Raw genomic sequence first — 25799 nt, 5'->3', positions numbered from 1 at the left:
TCTTTCTTATTGTTATTTTCAAACAAAAATGCATTTCAAAATATAGTTTAAATTTCAATAGTTTTAGGACACAATTAAAAAATATATTTTTAAGATACTTCCAACCATTTATATATAAATTTACCTAAAATGAATAAATAATGTTTAACCATTTAAATATATATTTTAAAGGTCTAAGTTTCATTATACAATAAAGGTTAGTACCAATATAAGCATGTACGGCCATGGATTTAAACCAATAGGACAATTCTAACTTGTTGACTTGCTATTATTTGATGGACAATTATTTGTCCTAATAAATTTTATTGACGACAAGATCCTAATTAGATGAATAAATAAGAATGTCAAACAACCGAACATTAACAGATACAGAGTAACAATAAATTTAAAGTATAGATGTATAACCAGACTAATGCTTGGATCCCCCTGTTAAGGACCTTTTTGTCTGCGAGCAAATTTTTTCTCTGCTTCTTGGCTTTGTTAATATTCCCGACACTATTGGTTGATTTTCAAAGACCCAATTGAGAGTCGGCACAAGGTCCTTGGGTTGGGACATACAGTTATTTAACATTTTACCCCTCTAGTGCTTTACTCCAAAAGAGTAACAACGCATTTAATATAAGCGTTTTAAAATTGTTTTGTTAATTTTTGCGGATTTTTCTAAACTGGCGTGTTATGTGTTTAATATTATTGTTGACCTATGCAAATATTTGCGCAACCAGTGGAAAATTTACTAATATTCTAACCCTTTAATTTTACTTTTTAAGAAGCGTAGTTACTCCAAACTAAGAGCATACTGTACAAGATATTACTGATTAAAATGCTATAAGTACATTTCTGTATTATCGTTTTGTTAAATGAAAAATACCTTTTCTAATAATTTTAAAAAGCGAAGCTTTTCTATAATTAGGGTCGGTCCGTCCGGAACTGATAGCTTTTTTTTTGTTAATTTAGGCATGTTATAATTGTCCTATCGATTTCAAAATTTGCATGGTGATTCCTGAAGTAGTTAGGTACGATTTAGAAACTCTATAATTATTACCAGAATGTCCGTACGTCCATTTTAAACATGTTGGTTTTTGTACTTTTTTAACATCAAGTTTCTAATTATCCGATTGATATAATTTTTGTTTTATTGATTCCTGGGACAACAAAGTACAATACTATAGACGAAGCAACTCTATAATCAAGTCCTAAAAATGAAAGTATGTCCAAAAACATTATCCTGTATCAAGCACTTTTTCAACAAATTTACTTATAATTTTGCTTTAACTCTTATACATTTATAATCTGTTTATTCAGTTCTGACACTATACAAGTGTTAATGTTTGTTTGTCCTACCGTTTCAATGATTCCCTATTATGGATGTTGTCATCCTTATTTTATTGTATAATGTCTTAAAAGTTTACTTGATGTATTTGTTTAAAAAAACAAGTATGTAGAGTAAAGCAAATATAAAATATTAAATAATATTTTGATTGTTTTCAGAACAATGTTTGATATCATAATGTAGATTTTTAAGAAGTAACTTTTAAAATTTCTATTTAACAGGTAAGTTATTAGTTGTGTATCTATACTTGGGCACGAAGTAGAGATAATATCAAGGAGGGAGGGGACAATGGACTGTTTGTTACACAAGTATCCAACGTTTTAACCAATAATTTATTCTATAGAAAGTTATTGTGTTTATCATTAATGGGGATGTTTATCAATTTATCGTCCATTGTCATATCCATAGGACTCCTTGATTATAAGGTTGTAAAAAAGTCGTCTTATTAGCTAAATTGGCTAACAATATAATGATTGAATTTTATTTGTTAGTTAGTTAGTTAGGTCATTACCATCTCCTTAAAGTATGGACAATGAATACAAACCCACCTTCAGTTTCTAAACAAGAGCAGGACACGAAACATGAAATGGAAAATAACATCATACAATATAAATCATTAATAATAGGCAAGTATGCAATTTCATTGGTCAAATACAATGTATAGTGGCCTATCATTGGTCATTTGTATTGTATGACGTCATTTTTATTGTCCACTATACGCTGTTTCGCGGGACACAAACTCAAAACCTTCTTGACTATCAATGAACATAATCAGAAGAATTTTGAAATGATGGTAAATACTTATATTTTTCAGGAAAACACAAAGAAGAGAATACTCTAATCTAAACAAGTGAACAAACAACGACGACCTTCCACAATGTTGCGTCCTATGAAGCTGGAGGGGGCGCTAAAGCTGTACATATGGCTGTACGGTCTTGCTTTCCTGCTAACCTTTTTCACCACAGGCAAGAGGATTATGCTTCCAGTTAAACTTTCTACGCAACTAGCAGCTTTCCACTTCTAGTGAATTTGCCAACTTTTGGAAATATTGAGAACAATAAAATCTAAATAGCTATTTCAAAAACTTTCAATAATTAAGGATAGTTTATTTAAACATAAAAATACTGCTTCTTTTTTATACAACTAGCGGCTACGCCCCTAGAAGATTCTTGGGGCACTTCAGGCTGGTGGAGATACGCTCCTTTAAAATAGCTAAAAAACCTTACCTAGACCTTTAATAAGCTACGCTGTAAAGGAGAACCATACCGGTTCAGTGATAAGTGAGATCCTTGGCTACAGACAAAAAAGCTTACTCCTTTATATAATAGGATTAAAGATCTAAATTAAACCAAAATTAAGCTGTTTTACATTAAAATACAAAGATTTGCGGTTGCTAAGGCCAAGCCCTGATTTAAAAACTAATAATATGAGTCATGTTATTAAATAATCATCACAGCATAAAAACTTATTTAAAATGAAAAATTTAATTAAAATTAAATATTGCATGACTTTTATATAAAGTGCCAAATATTTATTTTTACTTTTTACATTTATTTAAGCCTATGTAAAATGGCTAAAGTTAATATATTTTCCACAAATAATTAAAATAAATTATTTTCGTCTTTTGTATGGAGTCAGGAACCACTGAAACAGAGGTCTTTAAAATGCATGTATGTTTCTCATTTCAATATATCTTTAGATTTGACATATCTTAGTTGATTTTTATGCAGAATTACTAGGGTGTATGTCTGTGTGAAATGTATCTTTCTTTTTCTCAATTTCAACTATACTACGTTGTTTTATGTCTTTAAATACACGAATGGAAAGAAACCTTTTTTTGTTTGAAAAATGCATAGTTTTTAATGAAAACTAATTTTGAGTATATTTCCGTTCTAAAAAATGACAATTTAAAATTGTTATAAATTATCTAGAGATACAGGGATTGGACAATTGACAAATATATTAATTTAATATTCTGGGGGAAGCTTTATATACTTCAAAAATAATTGTATTGATTCTTAGGATGGTATTTAGCCATTGTATTGCCCTCCTTAAAGGAGCATTCTCTTATTTACAAAACTGTGGAAGGGGTACATGGCAGATTTACCACTAGCAAAAATACAGAGATATTACTGTCATAAACACAGTGATTTGCTGTCATAAACACAGTTTTACTGTCAAATTCACACCTGCGTTTTTAGGGTGTATGACAAAAATACAGTTATTGCACTGGCATATTCACAGTTTTGCTGTCAATTATACACCTACATATTGACAAAAATACATCTATTAAATTTATAATTTGTCAATTATACACCTACATATTGACAAATATACATCTATTAAATTTATACCTACTTATTTATCCATAATATTAATATATCTATTACATATAGATACATTATTACCCTAAAAATGAAAATTCGTTTACTTACACCATAAGTGATAATGACAGCTAACTGCCTAAACATGTTGGTGTTAAATCTGATACAAAGCCAAAATATGTAAAAAAGAATTAAATAGAATCTAAATTTAAAGATTAAAAGTTTACTATTTTGGGGTTAAGTAGTATAACTTATAAAACTAATTTAAACTTATCTGTTATTATAGGGCTCTGATGATGATATAAAATTAATTTCAAGTAATCCAGAGAGTGCGTTTGAAAACTTTTCTAATGTTATCAAAGAAAAAAGAAATGTTATTAAGACAAAAATTTAAAGATAAAACCGTTGATAGCAATAGAAAATTTGTCATTGCAAATAATATTTATAAATCTGCATTTAGAAAAGACAAAAAAAAAGAGTACTATTTTTCTAAATTCAATGAATTTTCGTCTAACATGAAAAAAACTTAGTCTACAATTAATCAAACAGGAATAAAAAAAAAACGCATTTTATCCCAAATCTTTTTACTGATGATAACAGATCTTATGAAAACTTTCAAGATATTTGTGAAGGTTTTAACAATTTTTTCATTAATGTTGGTCCCAGTCTAGCAGATGAAATTCCATTTTGCAAAAAGGATTTTAATGACTACCTTGGGGTTCCAGTCAATGAAAATTTTGTCTTTCAAAAAATCACCCCTCAAATAATTTTTTCTACTCTCAATAAACTAAAACCAAAACTAAGTTTGACAATATTTCTACTAAACTTTTAAAAGAAATTATGGCAAGTGTTATAGATCCTGTTGTTCACCTATTTAATCTTTCATTTAAACATGACTTTGTTCTAAACAATTAGTAGATTGATTTAACTATTATTAATAGTTATAAGTTTTAACAACTTGGTCAAAATATTTATAATTAATATTAATTTAAAAGTGGGTGTATTTTTGTCATCAAAACTGTGAATTTGACAGCATTCTTGAATTTCATGGGTGTGAACTTGACAGTAAAACTGTGTTTATGACAGCGGAAAGGTGTAATTTTGACAGTGGATAAAAAAATATTGCCAAAAATACAGCTAAAAACGAAATTGCTAAAAACACACCCAATATTTGTCAAAAACACAGTGGCTGTACTTTTGCTAGTGGTAAAAGTGGCAGCACCCCTGTGGAAGCATAACCTCTGTTTAATTGTGACTAGTGCCAATGTTGTACATGTCTGCGAACGACGACGCTGGATGTCTTCTATTCACATCAAAACCACCCATCAAGTATGGCTCCAAAGCAGGTAATAAAGGCAATATATTATTACCACCAGATGTTGCACCAGATTTTGATGTACTCTGATGAAGTGATGATCTCACTCCATCCACCCCGTTTACCTCATCCCCTTTCCTCTTACTGGATTAATAAATGAGTTCCCTATTAGCAAGCTAAATTAACGACTGATTTTCCCCTGCCAATATATCCAAATGCTTAAATTAAGAAAGACTAAACTACATAACTTTTGTGTCACTTTTTAGGAACACGATTTCTATATGACGTCATATAAAGAGAAAAGAAAAGGGAAGGGGGGAACAAAATCTCTTCAAAAGAGATGGGAGAAAAGGGAATCGTCTTCCTCAAAAGTGACACAAAAGTTATGTAGTTTAGTCTTTCTCCTTAAATTTAAAAATAGAATGACATTTAACCTTACAGTTATGTATGTAAAGCTTCATTAAAAATGAGAGCTCACTCAGTTAATTAGCTACAGAAAAAAAACTTACTACTTTATAAAATAAAACAGGATTTAATTTTTAGGCTGTATAGTAAGTGGACTTCTTCCATTGTTGGTTGCGATTTGTGCATTTTTCCTTGGATTTGTTAACTGGTTACATTTAAGAAAAACACAAGATCACATCAAGCTACCTGAGGCAGGTTTTAAACATGTTTTATATAGATAGGAGTTAAGCCATGGCTTAGCCAAGGGATAAGTCCCCCATATAAGATAACCAACCCTTTGACTGCATGACTTTTGTCTGACTGTCATGACTCTTGATATATTGCGCCTGATTATGCGCCAAAGCATTTCAAAATACTCCTATGTGTTGCTTTTCTTTTTAATTTGTTACCTCTTATTGTTTTATATTTTTATTTTAAAATATTTAATTTTCATTTCTAATATTTTTATTCTATTTAGATGACTTCAGATGAATTCCGTTTAAAGTTTAAGAAAAAGTTTTGGAAAATAATAATATGCCATGGAATTGTAGTGGTGAGATATATTTCATTGAGCTTCCTTTAACCCGGCCTAAATAATGTACATAAATAATTATTGATAAAGGTTTACTTCAGGGCTCTAAAGGGATAAGACAATAACTGGCAAATTTATGCACATCCCCAATTTTGATACACAAAATTACCCCTACTGTAGTACACAATTAGTGTATGAAACGTTTGGGCACTCAACTTAATAAACCAACCAAAAATCATAAAAAGTCCCCAAAGTTTTTATGCCAACGAATAAGAAAACTTTGGGGGTGAACTGAAATTAGTTTGGGTCATCTCAAAAAACGCCTATCTCAGAAAACGCCTATCTCAAAAAACGCCCATCTCAGAAAACGCTTATCTCAAAAAACGCCCATCTCAGAAAATGCCTATCTTAAAAAACGCCCATCTCAGAAAACGCCTATCTCAAAAAACGCCTTTATTATAAAATGCCCACTACTTTTTTAAAAATAAAGCCTAATTTATAAATAGTATTCAATAAAATAATACAATACTTGTTATTCATGATCTCTTATTTAAAACATAAATAAACAGTTTTATAAACTATGTACAAAGATGGATAAAATGGTAAACTAAAGAGTAGCTGCTATATTTAGAGAATAGGTATAGTTTTAATAAATGGGAGAAAATTATTGGAGGGAGAACTCATTGGAGGAAAGGGTTTGATTATTGAAGCTCATTTAAAAGTACATCATTTTTTAATCTGGTAAAAATAAGAAGGAATATAGGGATAAGACATTAAAATAACCTGACCCTATTTTTCCCCCCAAATTCATCAATTATGGAAAGTAGAATCTAAAAAAATGTTAAATTGCTTTATAATTTATAATAATTAGGTATTCTAAACTATTTTTTTATTTTGAGGAACAGCTATCTAATTCTGATAAGTTTAAAGCATATCATACTCAATAAATATTTTGTATATTATTTGTGTATGTTAATAATTATATAACATAAATCTAAAATTTCTTTTAAGCATAATAAAAACAAAAACAAAATTTTGTGTTTTCCAAACTATTTATCCCTTTTTACACCCTACCCAAATTTCACAACCCCATTTTGAAATTCACCCAACCAAAATTCCACAACATCTTTATAAATATCTCTTAACAAATTTACTAGGTTTAGTTATATTTACAACATTTCAACCTGATATTTTGTTAATTCAATATATTAGGTCAAATACTAAAGAAAATAAATAAAAAGTATGTTTTAATAGAGCTCATAGTTGTTCTTCTTATTATAATAACTGAAAAGTAAACTGGGTTGTTTGCAGTACATATATGAAAAAATGAAACTTAAAACATAAATTAACTAGGTAAAAGTTTTTGATGTTCAATTGTGATCAATTTTCAAAAATTAGTATGTTGTTGCTCAAAATGCTTAAAAAAATAAAAAGTGCCTAAGGAATGTAAAAGAGTGACATTATACTTCAGAGATAGATAATTCAATAAGAAGATTTATAATGTACATATTATACAATATTCACAATACCTTCTTAGACTTACATGTTTCACTACAAGATAATTTTTAAAAATGTAGTAGGCATTTTATGAAAAAGGCGTTTTTTGAGATAGGCGAATTCTGAAATGGGCGTTTTTTGAGATAGGCGTTTTCTGAGATGGGCGTTTTTTGAGATAGGCGTTTTCTGAGATAGGCGTTTTTTGAGTACAGTCATTAGTTTCCGAATGTGAACACATTTTCCTAGGTATTTCCCAATCCTATCTCAATATTTGCTACTAGCTAAAAAACCTTCAAACTTCCAAAAAAAAAATCAAAATTTGAAAAATTAAAACTTTGAATGTATAATGTATAAATCGTTAATACATTCAAATTTTGATTTTTTTTTGAAGTTTGAAGGATTTTTAGCTAGTAGCAAATATTGAGATAGGATTGGGAAACACCTAGGAAAATGTGTTCACATTCGGAAACTAATTTCAGTTCATCACTTTGGGGACTAGCCCATTGTCCCCCTCTCTCTCTGGGTTTAATTATTGTGTAGTTTACATGATATTATTTAGGCTAGAATACATTTTCTTATTTTTTTGCACACTGAAAAACCTGGAAAAAAACTTATTTGCTGAACTTTTACATTACATGGGTGTAGGGTATATATATAATATGAAATTTAAAAGTATTAGGTAAAATAGGTTTATGAATAGTAAATTAACCATTATTTTTATTTTTAGGGTATTATAGCTATAAACGCCATAATTTTAACAACTGGTTACACCACTTCATGTGAAAATATCTACTTGGTAATAATTTTTTTTTGTAGCGCAACTAATTTATAACAAGAGTATTTCAGTACAAACTATCTAAGAAAATATACATTAAACTACAGCTGTAATGCAGTTGCCTCTTTTTTTTTTGTCCTTTCCTTCAAAGAAAATAGCGAGCACTTTAACCCCCATTCCTTCAAATAAATTGAAAAAAAGGGGGTGGGGTAGATTTTTCCCTATGCCAAACTCATGTGGGGGTTCCCAACCATGCCTAAAGTATTTACCAAACAAACCAAAAACTAAAGCCATCTCCATAATTTAAATTTATTTTAAAAAAGGGGGAGGGTTTGGTACTCGACTTGGTACTTTAAGGGAAACTGCCGAATTATTTAACACCCTAAACCTGTGGTTCTTTTTATAGGAGGTTAAGCAAACTCTAAGAGCCAGAATTAACTTCACCCCAAGTTCAAACAGGTAAATAGGAAGAAAATAATAATTCCAGAACAAAAGGTTCAGACATTTTATTTTTGGTCATGTCTGTTAGTTATTCTATACTTTCATCAGTAATGTTCTTTTGTTCTTTTTAACTAGTGGATCCTGACCTCTAGGGGAGAGCGGTGGGGAGGTCATGAAAATAGCCTAAAACCGCCCGATTTATTTTAAAACTATACTACTATTAATATTAGTAATAGTAGATATGCTCCTAAATGTTTCTAGGGTATTTGATTTGAGGGTGTTTGTGAGGAGGGGGAAATATGGACGACCATCCACTTTTAATTTTAAAAAGAGAAACTGGAATTTTTTTTCGGGGGGAGGGGGTATTTTTATTTAGAGTGTTGAGAAGAATCATGAAAAGGTGAACTCTATGGGTTTAACGCATAGACGTCCAAGGGGGGGGGGGGTAATGTGGCGATTACCCCCCCCCCCAAACGAACTTGAGAGTGCCCCAAAATAAAAAATCTCTAACAAAAAAATTTTTTGCCCTCTTCGCGCGCATTTTCAATACTAAATGTTTAATAAAATTCAAATTACCCCCTAAAAAATTTTACCCCGGGGGTAAATTTTGGGGGGATTAAACAAAATTTACCCCTGTTAATAGATTTCAGGGGGGGTAATTACCCCTCCCCAAGCAAATTTTACCCCCAGGGTAAATTTTTTTTTTGGGGGGGCGGGGGGTAAAAAAATTTGCGGCGCACTTCGCGCGCCATTTTACTCCCCCTAAAACGAATTACCCCCCCCCCCCAAAAAAAAAGCTTGGACGCCCCTGGTTCATCGTTACTTTTCCTAGACAAACACAGACTATCATCCTGTGTATTTTAGAGGAAACAATCAGCAGAGGCAGCGGCTGGATAGCTTTGCAGATGATCATACCATCCAAAGATATACTAATTCACAAACAGATGTTTTGGGTAGAAACGCGTAAGTAAATAAATATTTATCTGAAACATTTAGTGAAATTGTAATTTCTTGGATGCTATTAAAGATATAAGGTTTAATTTTTTTAGTGAACATTTCTTATGTTATGGTTATGCTCAGGGACAAGGGAAGTTCTTTCTGATCAACAATTCTATTAAAATCACGCAACTAATTCACGAAACCTTTAAAAGTTTTGAATGTTTGGGATGATTCAACTATTATAAAAAAGGGTTTATAGTAAAGTAGATAAGGGTTTACATTCGCTAAATCTCATCACTAAACCTCACTATTAGATAAGAAATTAGCAGACCGTTTTTCAAAACAAACAAAAGAATTCCTACCAAACAATTCAAAAGTAGGGAGATTAATAAATATTTTTAATTACTTCGTAAAATATAAATCTTTAATTTTTTTTCTTTTCCATAATATTTGTAACTGATTAAAGACAAAAAACAAAATATTTTAATAAATTTTTACTTTGATGCATTTTCAAACACTTTTATTAACCCCTTAAAGCAAGTTAAGACAAAAGTTTCATATTGATTCAATGATTAAAATACATCCTTCTTTAAAGCTCAAAAATAAAATTCATTGTTCATTACTTATTAAAACAAGGATGACAACATTCATAAGCGAAGCGCTGAAATTGAAGGACAAACATACATTAACTCTAGTAGAGTGTCAGAACTGAATAGACTGAATATTAATGCATATGTCTACAAAATTGTGAGTAAATTTGTTGCAAAACTGATTAAATACATGTTACTGTTTAAGGACATAATGACGTTTTTAGGACTTTATTATAGAGATGCTTCGCTTATAACACTTTACCTTGTTGTAATAGGAATCAGTATTCAAAAAATCTGATGACTAGGATAATTTTAACATACAAAAATTTGTTGTAAAAAAAGTAAAAAATAAGCCTGTTTTAAATGAACGAATGAACTTTCTGGTAACGATTATAGAGTTGCTGCGCTTTCTAAGTGGTACCTAACAGATATAGGAATTAGCATGTAAAGTTTGAATTGATAGGACAATTCTAACCTTTTTAAATTAACGGAAACAGCTAACTGTAATGGAAAGACGTACGGACTTACGGACCGACCATAATTATAGAAAAGCTTCGCTTTTAAAAAATAAATAAACATAAAATACTAAATTCTATTTGACGAACACCTTAATAACAAATAAGCATAAAAAATATATATATTGGTGCCTTACCACAAAGTTGCCTATTAAGCACTGATCCCCCTCCTTATTAAGATTATATCTTTTAGTTTCCTTAATGCTATACCAAAAGGACCCCCGCCCCTTTGATCGTTTACAATTTGTTTTAAGTTAATGGTGGGGAAAGGGGGGATTCTGTGCTCTACAAGGCACTTTGGGGAAAATTACCCATTTTTAAATTCTGTAATAAGTTTGTAAATTGTTAATATTCGAGAAGATTAGTTGTTTTTATGTTCAATATTGCAGGACATGATAAATCATTTTATGATTTCAGGGAAGCTCCTTATTTACATTTCCTATTTCGACACTTCCCTCCAACTTATTTTGCAATTAGAGGCAAGATGTTGTCAAGAAATACCAAATTAAACCACAACATATATTATAAAATTTAGGATTTGTAAAAGAATAGTTATGTAGTTCAGAATTTTATTGATAGGTGTCGTAAAAACTTTTTTTATGTAAATTTTTTGATGAGATAAATATCTAAACAATCTTAAATATTTTTGAAAATATTACAGCTATCCACTCTTTGGGATTTTCAATAAATTTTATTCACTATTAAACATATAATTTACAAGTAGTCTATGATTTAGATAAAATATATAAAATATGTAAAATGCATTATTCAACTCGTTCATCTCAAAACTGAACATGGAACTAATCTCTGACTATCATTTTTGCATGGCTTGTAGTAAAGTGAGCAAAAACTAATAAAATAATGCTTGAGATTCTTATCAAATTCTGCCAAAAGTTGCATAATCTCATCATCTAGTTTTAACTGGAAATCTATGAAATCAGCTCTAAAGCATTGTTTGCCAGAATAGCCTTCCCTTGTCCCTGGGTTATGCTACAAAAGAAATTTATTTCTATATAAAGGCTTTAGGATTTATAAATAGAATTATAAGAATAGAAGCATATTCTGAACCCTTTTTTCGTCAAATCTAAGAAGGAACATTTCTAGCAGACAAAAGTATTGTTTACTTTCGACTTAAGCTGATGTGGATTCTTAAAAAATAATAGACTCGCTACTCGATAGTGAGGCAAAATTATTTTTGTGAAAAATCATCCAAAAGCACATTAAAATCTACAAAAATTAAACAAAATCATATGTTAATAACCCTTTTAAGATTTTATTTAGGTTTTGTAAATTTTTTTATTCGATTTTGAAGGATTTTTCTCAAAAATAATTTTGCCTCACCAGCGAGTAGCCTAACTTTTTTTTTAAGAATCCACCTCTGTCTGAAGCTTTCAAATTAAAGACGAAATTTTAGGGCAATTAGTTCTGATTCCGCAAAGTTTTTTTCTAAAAAAATATACTGTTTACAGCTGACTTTTATCTATGTATGAAATGAAAAAAAAAACATGCGTCCGTAAGAAAATGTGTACACAATTTCAACCAATGAGATTAAATGTATGTACCGATGAGATTCTCCTATTGGCTCAATCAGACATTACCTCTCTTTCTTAGTACCTTTATTGATTTATATTATGACCATTAAACATATGCTCTATAACTCACTTAGTCCGTTTGCAAATATTTGCGATTATTTGCTGTGCTATTTATGGATGTTGTCATCCTTTTTACAAAAGATGTAAACAATATTATATTTAAAAGTGAATATTTACAAGTCTTCTATCTTTTTCAGTGGTGAACAAGCAATCACATGCAGAAAGATGTTTACCGACGTCAAAGTTCATTATGACCTGAAGAAAAATACTGTATCGGACCCTAGCTACATTGCACAGTATCATAATAGCTGGAATGATAATAGTGTAAGTTTTTATCATTATAATTGTACTTCGCGAATACGGATGTTGATATCATTGTTAAGAGCGAAGCTCTGCATTATTTTGATTCTTTGGTCCGTCGATCTGTAAGGGATAGCTCTTATCGGTAATTTAGTTAGTAATAATTGTCCAATCGAATTTATATTTGGCATGGTGATTCCTGCAACGGTAGGATACAATAGAAACATAGTTAGAAAGCGTAGCAGCTCTATAACTCTTACTAAAAATTGTAGACAGGATGACTTTAAGCTTTTTAGATAACATTTTTTATATGATATAATCATCCTATTAACTTGATTTTTGCAATATAGATTCCTAGTATCATTAGACATAATGTTATAATCGAAGTATTTCTATAATCAATTCTTGAAATGTAAGTATGTCCATATTAAGCATGTTGTGTATATATGTGTATATATTTTGAGATATATGTATATTGTATACAGATTTTCGTTAAGACATAATGTTGAATGTAAATTGCATTGTTAATGTTTATCAATTTGACTATCTTTTTAGTTAAGCCTCGCTTTTATGATTGTTTCATCCTTGTTTCTAATGTTTAGGCGAACTCGCGGCTGCAAGATGAAGGAGGTTTTGAGTATCAAACTGAGCAAGCCAATCTTATTGTGGAACTTAGCATGGCAGGAGCTTGGGTTGGTAGGTTTTAAAATAAATCTATATAGAAATAACTACCCCCCTTCTTTTTTCAATGGCCTTATCCGTCTGCTAGCAAATTTTTTAGTGTTTTAGTGTTTTATTCTAATGGTTTTAACACTTTTTGTTCCTGTTTTATAATCCTATTGCAATACAGAGGCGCACATCTAAAACAGCTTTAGGGACTGTGGGGGTAAAAAAAGCCACAATCCCTAATATTTTAGGGTGGTGTGCTAAAACAATCTTCGGTCACAATTTATCTTTGAGTATGTTGATTATGTATAGGGGTTGACACTTATGGGGTTGTATACGCCTCCCTGACAATAAATTAACACCCTGTCTGTATTACACTACCCTCTACTTTGTTTACAGGGGTGTAAAAAATTTTGATGGAGGTGTAAACAACCCTGGCAAAACCCTGTGCACGCAACTGCTTTGATATTATTTATTTTTTGAAGAAAAAAAAACTTTTAACAAAAAAAATAAATAATCTAAGAATCAGAACCAAAATATAAAAGTTAATTTCTTGATTTAATTTGTTTTTCTGTTTTAGGTTTGTTTATTTGGGGTCTAATGCTTGCTTTGATGTTAAAGGTATGAATTGTTTTTTTTTTCAATTCAATTTTCAAATTTTGCAACGTTATTTACTTATTTAGAGTAAACTCTAACGTCAAAGTCCGTCTGACCATATATCATCATGCTATTGTTTAAAATAATATATATTTGGAAAATGTGTTCCCTTAGTTGATTTAAATCACTTAATGGAAGATATGATAAATTATTAGTTGCCATACAACGTTATGTTGTCATCCTTGTCTAGTTAAAATAAAATTACAAATCAACTAATATTTTCAAGTTTTTTTTTCACCAGCAATAGGGTATAGCCAACAAGCAAAATAAATCTTAAATAATATTTGAGGTGCAGACATAATGGAATCTATATTCTGTTTTTTTTTGTAGGAGAGACATTATTTGAAGGCTTTCCTAACAGATGAAAGTATGTGGGGAGGTTCAGATTATGGAGGCTCTGTTAGATCTGGCAGATCCAGGTAACAATCAAATTAATCGGTGGTTTCCCTCAAAATGCTTAGAAACTCCACTTTTTTTTATATAAACTGCATAAAGGAAGGACTTTACTTAATCCCTGCATAGTCCTAACCCTGCGAGGATACCCATTACCTAGCATAACCATACCTAACCTAAAGTAATAAACAAACAAACTAAAATATTTTATTTTTAATTTTGTTGTTGTTGATTTTTAAGCTACACAAAAGCTAATTAATTTTGTAAAAAATATTTTTAGTCTAACAAATTTCTGAATAGATAAAGTTTAAAAGGTCGTCATTGAGAGATATCTCTCTAAATTAGACTAATCCTTACTATTATTTTTACCTCTACGCTAAATTTCATTCTTGTTTAATGATTGTGGGTGAGAGGGGGTGGTTTTTTTAAGAGCTGTATCATTTGGGGGAAAGAGGTTGAAGTAACAAATTCACTGAAAAAAAACCATAACTTGCGCATACCCCATAGAAAGATTCTTGAAAAATTATATAGCACAGTGCCCAGTGGTTCCCGAGATATTACTGGACAAACATCCAGCTGACAATTTGTTTTACTCTATTTAGGAGAAGCCAAAGTGGAGCTAGAGTTATGAGTCCTATTGATTTCGAAAATATGGAAAAGTAAGATTTTTAAAACTTCTTTATCAATTTCAGGTTTTATTTTGCTTTAGTTTTTACGTTTTGTGCCAATTATAATTTTTAGCAATGCTTTCTCGTACTTGTATTGTTCTACGGAAATCCGAAACAATATAGGTACTCAAAATATGTTTGTCACACTTTTTAAAGTTCGGCTTACCTTGGCCGATTTTCATTTGTTAATCCACCCCCCCCCCCCCCTCCAAAGCTAAATGCTAAAATCATTTGCAGTCGTCCTATTCAGTAAATGGAAGATAAATTAGTGGGATCGGTATGTATGTGTGTTTATCTAAATGAAATATAACAAGATATACGAATCTAGGGACTCTTAAATGATTCGTTTAAACCAGTGGGACAACTTTAAAATTTTGGGTGTGCATCAATTGTAAAGTCCATTATATTTTCACTTAAGATACCTTAGAATTCCAGCTAATTGTTTTAAAATTATCAAGTACTGTTAACATCTATAAATCTTTTTTTTTCACGCTAACAGTTGGAGAAGGTAATTTGAAAGTTAACATCGCATTGTATTATAGACAGCTGTCCACGGATAGTAACATAAAAAATTATAAGATGAACTAGGGGCCAATAAAACTGATATTGATTTTATAAACCGGTTCTAATCCGACGGATATTTTATAGCAAAAATTTACAATAACAATAACTTATTGGTTTTTGAATTAATTTGGATATCTTATTGAAAATTTAAAAAATCAATTTTGATGAAAGAATATGTTAAGATGTACATATAATAAAAGACCAAAATACTTGTCGAGTAGATTTGTAACTTAACAAAACAACTATTAAAGCTTTTTTAATAATTAGAATGTCTCACCACAGTAAGATGAGCTACGATAGGTCCAGCCATATCTCCAGGGCATCTAAAAGTTCTAAGTAAGTTAATATAGATAGATAGATAATTAGGTAGATAGATAAAATATAATTAAATATAAAAATAGATATATGTATAGACTGATAGATAATAGACATATAGATAGATAGATATATAGAAAGATAGACTCACAGACACACATACAGATAGACAGACAGAAAGGCAAACAGATAGACATACTCTAACTAGAGAAGTAGAATTAGTAAGAATTTTTGGACCTACTGCAGTTCACGGTAAAATATTGCTGGTAAGCAATATTTCCAAAAATCTATGAATTTTAAAGGCTGCTAGCTGCCAAACGGCTGAACATACAGATCATGCCCGCACACTGTTTTAAGCGGCATAAGAAGGCCTACAAATAATCTGGAAGAGCCATAAATCAATAATGCATAATTATCTCGCAGTGCAGAGAAATGCGCGAAAAAGACCTATTTTACGCGTTTTTTCTTCAGAGAAGCTTTCCCTGTGCATCATTGGATCTTGGCTATTACAGATTATTTGTAAGCCTTCTTAAGCCGCTTAAAATGGTGTGCGGTGCAGGTATGATCTGTACGTTCAGCCGTTTGGTAGATAGCAGCCTTTAAAATTCATAGATTATTGGAAATATTGCTTACCAGCAATATTTTACCGTGAACTGCAGTAGATCCGAATTTTGTATTAGATTTATTAATTTGTTTAGAGGTACAAGTTACAAAGACATGTCAGGTTCAAGAAAATCAAGCACTACTAACAGCTATAAGGTATTTCTATTTCTGTACAAGAGAGACCTCTAGGGGCCCTTCGAGGGAAGAGGGGGTAATTGACCCTACACTTTCAAATTTTGTGTGAAAAACAAAAAGGAAAAAAGTTTTTGATGCCTGCGGTTTTGAGGTCTGCGGTAGCGAAATTCTTCCTTACACAGTTAGGGAGTTGAATCCATTTTTATAGAAGCAGAAATATAATCTATGATTATGGTTTAGACCCTCTAAAACTGTAATCTACCCTTCCACTTTCCCCTCTCTTGGTGAAGATATCTTCAACGCCGATACGATTTTTTAAATATAAGATTTTACTTTTGTCTCTCTTGTTGAAGATATCTTCACCAAGAGAGGCAAAAGTGGAATCTTAAATTTCAAAAATCGTATCGGCGTTGAAGATATCTTCACCAAGAGAGGGGAAAGTGGAATCTTACATTTCAAAAATCGTATCGGCGTTGAAAATATCTTCACCAAGAGAAGGGAAAGTAGAATCTTACATTTCAAAAATCGTATCGGCGTTGAAGATATCTTCACCAAGAGAGGGGAAAGTGGAAAGGTAGATTACAGTTTTAGAGGGTCCAAACCATAATCATAGATTATATTTCTGCTTCTATAAAAATGGATTCAACTCCCTAACTGTTACATACATACAGACATCATGTTTACTTTTCAATAAGGAATATTAATTCTCTGTCCATCTATCTTTTTCATTCATTTGCTTCCCTCAAAATGATAAAAAAGGGGAGAAAAAATAGGTTTATAAACCAAAAATGTTACATACTATAAAATTAACAAGGGAAAGGGAAGGCCTGTCTCACCAACAATTCTATCCAAGATTCCAAATCATGAAACCTCATCATGAAACCATTGGAAGTATAGAATGTTTTGAATGGTACAACTATTATCAAAACCGGATTATGGTAAAGTCAGTAGTCAGTCGCTAAACCTCATTAAAATTTTGTACTCTATTAAATCTAAAAAATTAACAATGATGACCAAATTGTGTAAATGTTTAGAATATGAATGGAAGAGGGTCCAAAGTTCCCAGCCAACTTACTGTCAGCAGACTTGAAAAGGTAAACAAACAAACTACACTGTAAAAGATAATTGAAATTAGTAAAAACTTTAAGATAGAATATAAAGTTCAAAATTTGGTTTTAAATGTGAATGGATTAGAAAAATAAAATCAAGACATTTGAATTAAGGTCATATCTGAGGGAAAATTTTATATTATTGTATAATTTAAATATTTGCACAAAAAGCATGCTATGGCATTACACAATGGTTTTTGGAATTACAATTACTTTTTTAAATAAATAGGTATGAAGTGGCAAAGCTCCTCTACAACTCACTTTGCTTGTCCTGTCTTGCTCAATAACATTCATTACAGAATAAAAAATTACCTTTAAATCCAGAAAATATCACATTTGTTATTAACTTTCCCAAAGCCACATCGTACTAAAACGTTGTTTACTACCTACTGCTACTCTGTCAGACGAGTATGTGTTATCAGTAGGATTAGGAAGAATTTGAATTACAATATAATCTTAAAAATAATAATATTTCATTGGAGCCTCAAATTTAGATTCAAGATTTCTTTAAAGTAAATTGAGCGGTTTTCCTCAAGGTGGCTCCTCTAGCAAAGAACCCACCTTATATCAAAATAAGGGCAAGGGTAGTTGTTAGTTTGTTTGTTTATTACTTTAAATCAGGTTAGGTCAGACTATATTTGAAAATTGAATAGGGCTTCCGCAGATAAGAGGCACAGGAGAAACTTTCTCCAAAGAAAAATTAACCTCTATCTTGATAAACATACTTGATTCTATTATTACAGGTTCCAGAGGTAGAGAGTGACTACACCGTTAACCGCCTCCTCAATCCCCGCCCGCCGTCATCTGTGAGCGGCGCTAATGGAGCCGCCGACAGGAGCAGAAATTATCTGGCGCCGGACACAAATATGGATCATTACAACGATGCCAGTAAGTAACTTTATTTGACAAAATTTCTAAAAATGGCATTAATATTTATAAAAAGCTGATTAAGAAAATGGATAATAAATTGAAGCACACCCTTTAATTATGCTGAACAATATTACCCTGTATTTGAAAAAAAATCTAATGAAAAGAAATAGTTTAAACAATTCAATATTATTTAATCCTTTCAATCTTCAATAGAAGCCCTGCAAGGTTTTTATGCCAACGAACGAGAGAATTCTCATGCAAAGTTAAAATTTGATAAGATTTTTAGAATTAATTTCCTTTCTGAACTAACAGATTAACGGCAGAAAATATAAAAATTTACTATTCCTAAATAAGCACAAAATAAAAAAAAATAATATTTTTTTCAGGTAGTGTAGCTGATATGTCTGTTATGACAGTGACTGGAGCCATCATTGGTCCTGGAACAATGCATGAAAATAAAAGAATGTAAGTTATTTCGGTGGTTTCTCTCAAAGTGCCTTGTCGAGCACATAAACGTCCCCCCTTCCCTCCCTGAAATTGCAAATAAGGATGGTTTGTATTGTGTTTATTACTTTTGGTTACTGGGAAGCCCATCAGGGTTAGGGCCCGGCAGGTATTGGACATGCAGGGTTTGAGCCCACTCCAGTGGTTATGAATAAGAAAATTACCACCTCTTTATTTCCAATATTATCAAAATTATATGGGGGAAGGGGATTTAGGAATAGCAATCGAAATTTGATAATTTTCTAAAATGTTTAAGGCAATGAATAAGATATCGTTACTCGTTAGTACCAGAGTAATTTAAAGTCCAATCCCTCCCTAACAAATTCTAACATAAATTTCAGTGCAACAAATGGCAGTGCCAGGAAGCCAGCTGGCGGTGGACTTATGGACTATTTCGGCGGAGCTGCTGTCAATAATACACCCCAACCAGGTTAGAAACAGCTGTTTTTTAAAGTAGCGCAGCTACTTTATGAGTACTACGTTTCTTCTACACTTTTATACACATATTTTAGAAACTATTACATACAGTCTTTGCCGCATTTTTATCTATAATCGCAATTAAAGCAGCTTATAGTGCCGAATAAAAATGACGTCATACAATAAAAATGACCAATGATAGGGTATTATACATTGTAAAGGACTAATATTAAAATGTATACTGGCCTATCATTGGTCTTTTGTATTGTAAGACGTAATTTTTTATTAGGCACTATAAGCTGCTGCTGGAAATTAAAAAGAAATCAAATAAAGTGCAAAGATCAATAACAAATTGTTCTTAATTTTAGAACGAATGATGCTTTTAGATCCACTTTCTATAAATGTAGGTACATTTTCCTGTAGTGTGACTAACATCACTTTAAAAATGCACCTTTAAAAGTTTTATACAATAAAACTTGGTTTTTACATGATGGTTATGGGATTTCATTTTAAAAGATTATTTTCGGATCTACTGCATGTTACGGCAAAATGTTAATGGAATAAAATCTTTGAACTTTATGGACTTCTGTGTGCTATGGAAATACACTAATAAAATAAATTAAAGCTCACCCAAAAGAAGCTATATAATGTTTTCTTGCTTCAAATGGATTTATAAACCTACATCTTACCGTTAATTGCAGTATATAATATATCCCTTTTCCCGTATGTACAATTTTAATCATATTTTAAAGATGTTTCTTTAAATGTCGTCATCTATAAAAATTTACTTTTTTCAGGACCGCCCCCAGAAATAATGACATCTGAAAGTGATATAATGTAAACACGACAACAAATATTGTATTATCATATGGTATTAATCAAGTACTCAAAGTATTATCAATTATGTTATGAAATGTATTTTTTGGCATGTTGTAAAATATCTTTCCCCTAGAGGCTAGAGGTAAAGTCACTTGTAGTTTTAAAATGTATTCATTAACAATTAAGAATCTAGTTAAGGGTGAAAAAAAATTAGCCCACTAAGGATTGCATGACTTTTTAAAGTTAATGTCAAATTAGATTTTTTTTAGAACTTAGGGCTAGTGCAATCCAATGTGGGTGAAATCGTAGTTTAGATAAATTATAATTAAAATAGACAATCAAAATTAAACAGTAGGCATTTTTATTTATCACTACCTATAAACTTGTAAACTCTTAATATAGACAAAAATAAAATTTTAAATACCATTTTGAGAACACTTCATATTTAATTAAAACCTAAGCAAATATTGTAAATAATTACCTAAAACTTCTAAAATAGGTTGTGAAAATAACACACAATTGTGTATGTATGTATATATAGGTTTAATGATGTATTTTGATTTGAATCTTCATATATTAATTAAATTATAAATTATGTTTAAATGTATCCTTTTTATTTTTTTTGGTATAAAACATATTTAAAAATCGATTATTTAAGGTTTTATAATCCTTATAATAAAGTAACAGGATGTTTGTGTGTTTGTACCGAAGGATCTCGCTAACCGCTGAACCGATCGGGTTCTCCTTAACAGGGTAGATTCTCATATGTCCCGGGAAGGTTTATAACTATTTTGGGGGAGGGTACCACCACCCTCCCTAGAGAAATTAAATTTTTTTTAAATTTCTCAATTTTAGAAAGAGAGTTCAACGAAAAACAAACATCAAACGTAATTTTTTTTTACTTTTTCTTTTAAAATCTAAAATAAGAAATTGAATTATTAAATTCGACTCTCTCCTCCTCAAGTGCCCCTAGAGGCCTCTAGGGGCGTAGCCGCTAGTGCAAAATAAAGTAAAAAGAACATTTTACTATAATTAATTATTTGTTAAAATGTAAAATGTAATAAAAACCTGAAAGTAATTATTAAACCTCCACTACAAATGCAAATAATGTTCTATAGTCCTTAATTATTGATAGTTTTATCCCTACTTTGTTCACATTATCTTCTTAATATATAAAGTAGTAAGGTTTTTTTGTTTGTCTGTTATTAGTTAATGAGATCATAACCGTTATGATCTCATTTACCGTTAAACAAATTGAGTTCTCCATTTTAAAGAAATTTCTTTTAGGTCCTGAAATAGTTGTAGGCCATTTTATTTTTTTTTTGAATAAAAGTTTTGGGATGGTTTTATGCTATTATACTAGATGCTAGGGGCGCTGTCGTTAGTGTAATAAAGATTTAATACAGACTAGGTCATTACAAAACTGAGTTTTCCAGTTTTCTGATACAACTATTTAGTTAGAAGGATTATGAAAAAAATGTTTTCACTTTTCAACCAATAATTTTAACTTTACTAATGGGTGTATGAAAAAAACTTAGTTTTAACACACTATGTCAAATATATTCGAATTATAAAAGTAATAAATACTAATTGTTGTGATCAAATGAATAATGATAATAGTCCTTATATAATATTGTGAAAGTACAAATAAATAAATCAATAGAATAAACATTTTGTTTTTGTACCAGAGATGCTCTATAATTAATTTTGAAGATTGGAATAAAACAATAGAGAGGGAAGGGGGAGGACCCTGTGCCGACTATTAATTGGGTCTTTGAAAATTAACCAATGGCGTCGGGAAGTTACCAGAGATAAGTCGCTACAATAAGCAGATAACAATTTGCTGGCAAACAAAAAAGGTCCCCAACAGTTGTCTGGTTATACATCTATACTTATAGATTTTTTTTGTTGAATGATTCATGTTTTCTAAATAATTATTATTCGTTTAATTTCCTCTTTCCCTCAAAGATATCTGAAGCAAATATTTTTGTATTATAAAATTTTATCCTTAACATTTGAATAACCTAACCTAACCGGCCAAACCTAAAATAACCTATCAAAAGCTACTGTGAAAATACAACGAAACCCGCTACTTCGTTTTCTTTCAAGGATCCAACTTTTAATCCTGTTAAATTATCTATAGACAAGCAAATTTATATTTAACCCTTACAGATCGGGGGGAGGGGGTCATATTGACCCCCCCCTCTAGTTTTTTCAATGTCATTTTTTTTGTAGGTAAGATGGAGAGCTGTGACTTCATGACTTTTTAAGTTTAGTAATTATACGTCGGCAAGAGTTGATTTTATTAGGATATCTGGTCTGTGTCGGTCGTGGTGTCCGGTCAAAGTCGGTTGGGTAGCACCAAAATTAAAAAAATATTCTAAATAAATCTTAATTTCTACATTATGACTTTTGTGTATAAGGTAGAAACCTAAATTTTTTTGGTGAATACTGAGATATCAATGACCTTATGAGAAATGTGGTGTTATGACCGTTTGACCGCACCCTGACCGACTTTATGACCGATTTTTGTCCGGCTTTTACTACAGACATATATCATGAATATCGTGGCTTCTATTACAGCTAGAGACCTAAAATTTTTTTTGGTAAATCCTTGATCAACAATAAACAGATAAAAATATTAATTGGCGCCGCCAACCGCCGTTTTACCGCCGTAACCGTTTTTCGGCGATGATCAGAAAAGGTAATTTTTTTGTTATGAAAAATAAGAGTTCGTCCTAAAATTTGGTCATCCTAGCTGCAAAATTGGCCGCTCTACAGCTGTTTTAAAATTTAGCGGCTGGCCGCTAAAAAGCGGCTAAGGAGCGGCCTGACCGCTATGACTAGAAAAAGTAATTTTCTCTAAAAATACACATGAACCACCAGAAAAAAATTTTACGTCTTTATCTGTAACAGAAGCCGAGATAGAGGGGGGGGGTCAATATGACCCCCCCCCCCCGATCTATTAAGGTGGGAATAGGGGCCCGATCTGTAAGGGTTAACCTTTCGAGAGTGTTATTCCAATCGTAAAATTTTTTTGTAGCTTAAATGAAATAAATTAATTGCTCCTGAAGTCCTTTATTTTAAGAGCTTCGTTATTGAAATATTTCAGAATGAAGGTGAAGAAACTTTTAAAAGAAAAGAATTAATCCCTAGTCTTTGTTGATGGTTAAAAGGGCAGTACCCAGCCTATTTTGAATATGTCCTTTTCAATTGTGAAGTTGTTTGGATCTAATTTTCATAATGAAAGCAATCAGGTGTCAAAGAAGTGTTTTAAGCGAATAATTTCTTGACTTCAAGTTAAAACTGATGGCATTTTATCTATGCGTTTTCATGAATTGTGACAATATTTACATTATTTTAATTAGAATTGGACATGCTTACAAAATACCAAGATCCAGAAACTTTTTATCTTTTTGTTTACAACATATACATTCCTTTTTTTCAGTTTAAGCATTAATCGATTTGTCGACTATTTGACATTGAGAAAAAAATAGTGTGTTCTATCGAACTACCAATAAAAATCTTATATCTTTGCATGTCGATATCACAACAGCACAAACTTAACCGGGAAGTCAAAAAATAAGAATAAAAATTTCTTTTTTAGAAAATACTCTAAATAAAAATTTAGGAAAACACAGTCCTTTTAAAATATCTTGACTCTTCAAAATTGCGTCTCTAAGAATTGTTTCAGCTTTTTCCCAGAAACTTTCGAATATTATTTAACTATTCTCTTTAATTTGTCATTTTTTGTTATTAGGCGCCTTATATTTGTCAAATGGAAGTCATAAAATAATCAGACAAGACAAAATAACTTTAAACAACTTTGAATACACAAGAGTCACTTATGGACAAACGGACAAAGATAATTATAGAGGAGATATTAAGTTGAAATAAAGGATCGAAAAATATTAAAAATCAATACATTAATTTCTTTTATAGCAGCAATAACAGACTAACGGATAAAGTAAATTGTATACTGAATGCTCTTTGGCCTACCTTTGAATTTTAGGATTTTTAAAGCTTGCCTTTTAAAATGATTAAATTAAGTGAGTTAAAAAATTATTGTTTCATAAGAAAATCAGCATTAAAGATGTTCATATTTCAAAATGATATTTGTCTGTTTTAATATTAAACGGGAACACACTCAAAAAATGTCAATGTTCGTTTGTCTCTCCTAATTGTTGAGCTATATTCCCTTATGGATGTTTTCATCTAAATTTTCTTAAGTTTGAGAACACATTTTAAAAACTTTGTAAATTAATTCTTTGATTTTTGTTCTTGAATTCTTCCCAATGCAAAAATCACAGAAATATTTAGTATTTACTCAAGACAACAAAAATTTTACAAACCGCATTGGCAAATTTGCTAAAATTGCCTTACTAAAAAATCTCAAAGGAGGGGGGGGGGGGGATGTTCTGTGCTTGACGAGGGACTTTGAGCAAAGTTCCAATTTTGTTTCCATATATAACATTAGGACTTGTGATCATTTTGAAATAGTAAAAACTTAATAACAAAGAACAAAGCTGTATTTTTTTCGCATACTGCATATGTGTACATTTTCTAACCAAAAACATGTGAACACCACTCCATAACGACCATATAAAAGTGATCACAATCACATAAAAACTTTTTTTTTCATCTGTGGCCTTTGCAAAAATGCAGCTTCCAGTTTTTAGTAAAGTTACTCTATAACTCACTTTGTTTGTCCGTCAGTCTCTAACGCTTCTTAAGTACGACGTTGTGAAGCTACTCTTTAATTATGGTTTGAAACTACTTAGGGGATCTGTTTTTGAAGAAGGAAGAGAGATGGTAGGATAAAAAACATACCAGGACTAAAATAATCCTATAACCTATAATATGAGGTTAGGTTGTTACCGAGATATTACCGATTAAACAAATCTGTTTTATAGAATAGGATTGAAAGGTTTGGTTAGACAAACTTATCCAAGTACATACAACTAATCTCTACTTTTTGGCATTTTCTTTAAAAGTGCATTTTGGGCACTGAAACTACCTCCCATATTTTTAATGAAAATAAGGGAAAGAATATTTTTTTTCTGTGCATAACTCCTGCAGAAGTGCTTAACCCTTTGGGACTATCATGACACAATATAAGTTAACCTAACCTGACCTAAAGTAATAAACAAACCAATGGAAAACTACCCCTTCTCCACTTCTTATCTTTTAAAATAAGACAGGGTGTTCCAAGTTCGACTAGAAAATTTGAGGGAGACCGCCTCATTTTTGAAAAAATAAAGCTAACAACTTTTATTTTCATCCTTGTTAAACTTTCTTTTATATTCATCTGATTGTTTGACTATGCCAAAATTTACAGGGATTATGGAACAGATAATCATATGAAATAAAATTTAATAGGGAAGAAGTTATTTACTTGGTTCATATATGTGATCTCGTGATAATTTATTTCTGTGCTTTTGTATGTTAACCTCAATCTTTATGACTTTAAATTTATACTTTATAT

General features: G+C 30.9%; 1 protein-coding gene across 2 annotated transcripts; it reads left to right on the top strand.

Moving 5' to 3' along the window:
- The first annotated feature begins 1486 nt into the window (after positions 1-1486).
- Positions 1487-20994, top strand: LOC145325091 (uncharacterized). Of its 2 annotated transcripts, XM_080167936.1 has the most exons (21): positions 1487-1551; positions 2145-2295; positions 4914-5000; positions 5513-5625; positions 5892-5966; positions 8170-8238; positions 8624-8676; positions 9523-9621; positions 12492-12618; positions 13197-13290; positions 13841-13881; positions 14248-14336; positions 14913-14969; positions 15810-15878; positions 16556-16616; positions 17630-17689; positions 18448-18592; positions 18961-19039; positions 19420-19508; positions 19864-19898; positions 20293-20994. In XM_080167936.1, the coding sequence occupies exons 2-21, from the start codon at positions 2208-2210 to the stop codon at positions 20308-20310; spliced, it is 1548 nt and encodes a 515-aa protein (XP_080024062.1). In that variant the 5' UTR covers positions 1487-1551; positions 2145-2207; the 3' UTR covers positions 20311-20994. The 2 variants fall into 2 exon arrangements, with proteins under 2 accessions (XP_080024062.1, XP_080024063.1); XM_080167937.1 differs by lacking the exon at positions 19864-19898.
- The last annotated feature ends 4805 nt before the right edge of the window (positions 20995-25799 follow it).

The sequence above is a fragment of the Acartia tonsa genome, chromosome 7 (assembly GCF_053477335.1).
Source record: "Acartia tonsa isolate MP-2025a chromosome 7, ASM5347733v1, whole genome shotgun sequence".
Taxonomy (NCBI): Eukaryota; Metazoa; Arthropoda; class Copepoda; order Calanoida; family Acartiidae; genus Acartia; species Acartia tonsa.
The sequence above is the reverse complement of the archived record's forward strand: the minus strand, read 5'-3'. Positions and strand labels throughout refer to the sequence as shown.

What these genes read in the sequence shown, in the direction of transcription:
- LOC145325091 (XM_080167936.1), top strand. Translation starts at nt 2,208, where the DNA reads ATGTTGCGTCCTATGAAGCTGGAGGGGGCGCTAAAGCTGTACATATGG. An exon ending in CTGTCAGCAGACTTGAAAAG is followed by an intron (nt 17,690 to 18,447) that starts GTAAACAAACAA and finishes CTATTATTACAG; the next exon opens with GTTCCAGAGGTAGAGAGTGA. An exon ending in ATGCATGAAAATAAAAGAAT is followed by an intron (nt 19,040 to 19,419) that starts GTAAGTTATTTC and finishes CATAAATTTCAG; the next exon opens with TGCAACAAATGGCAGTGCCA.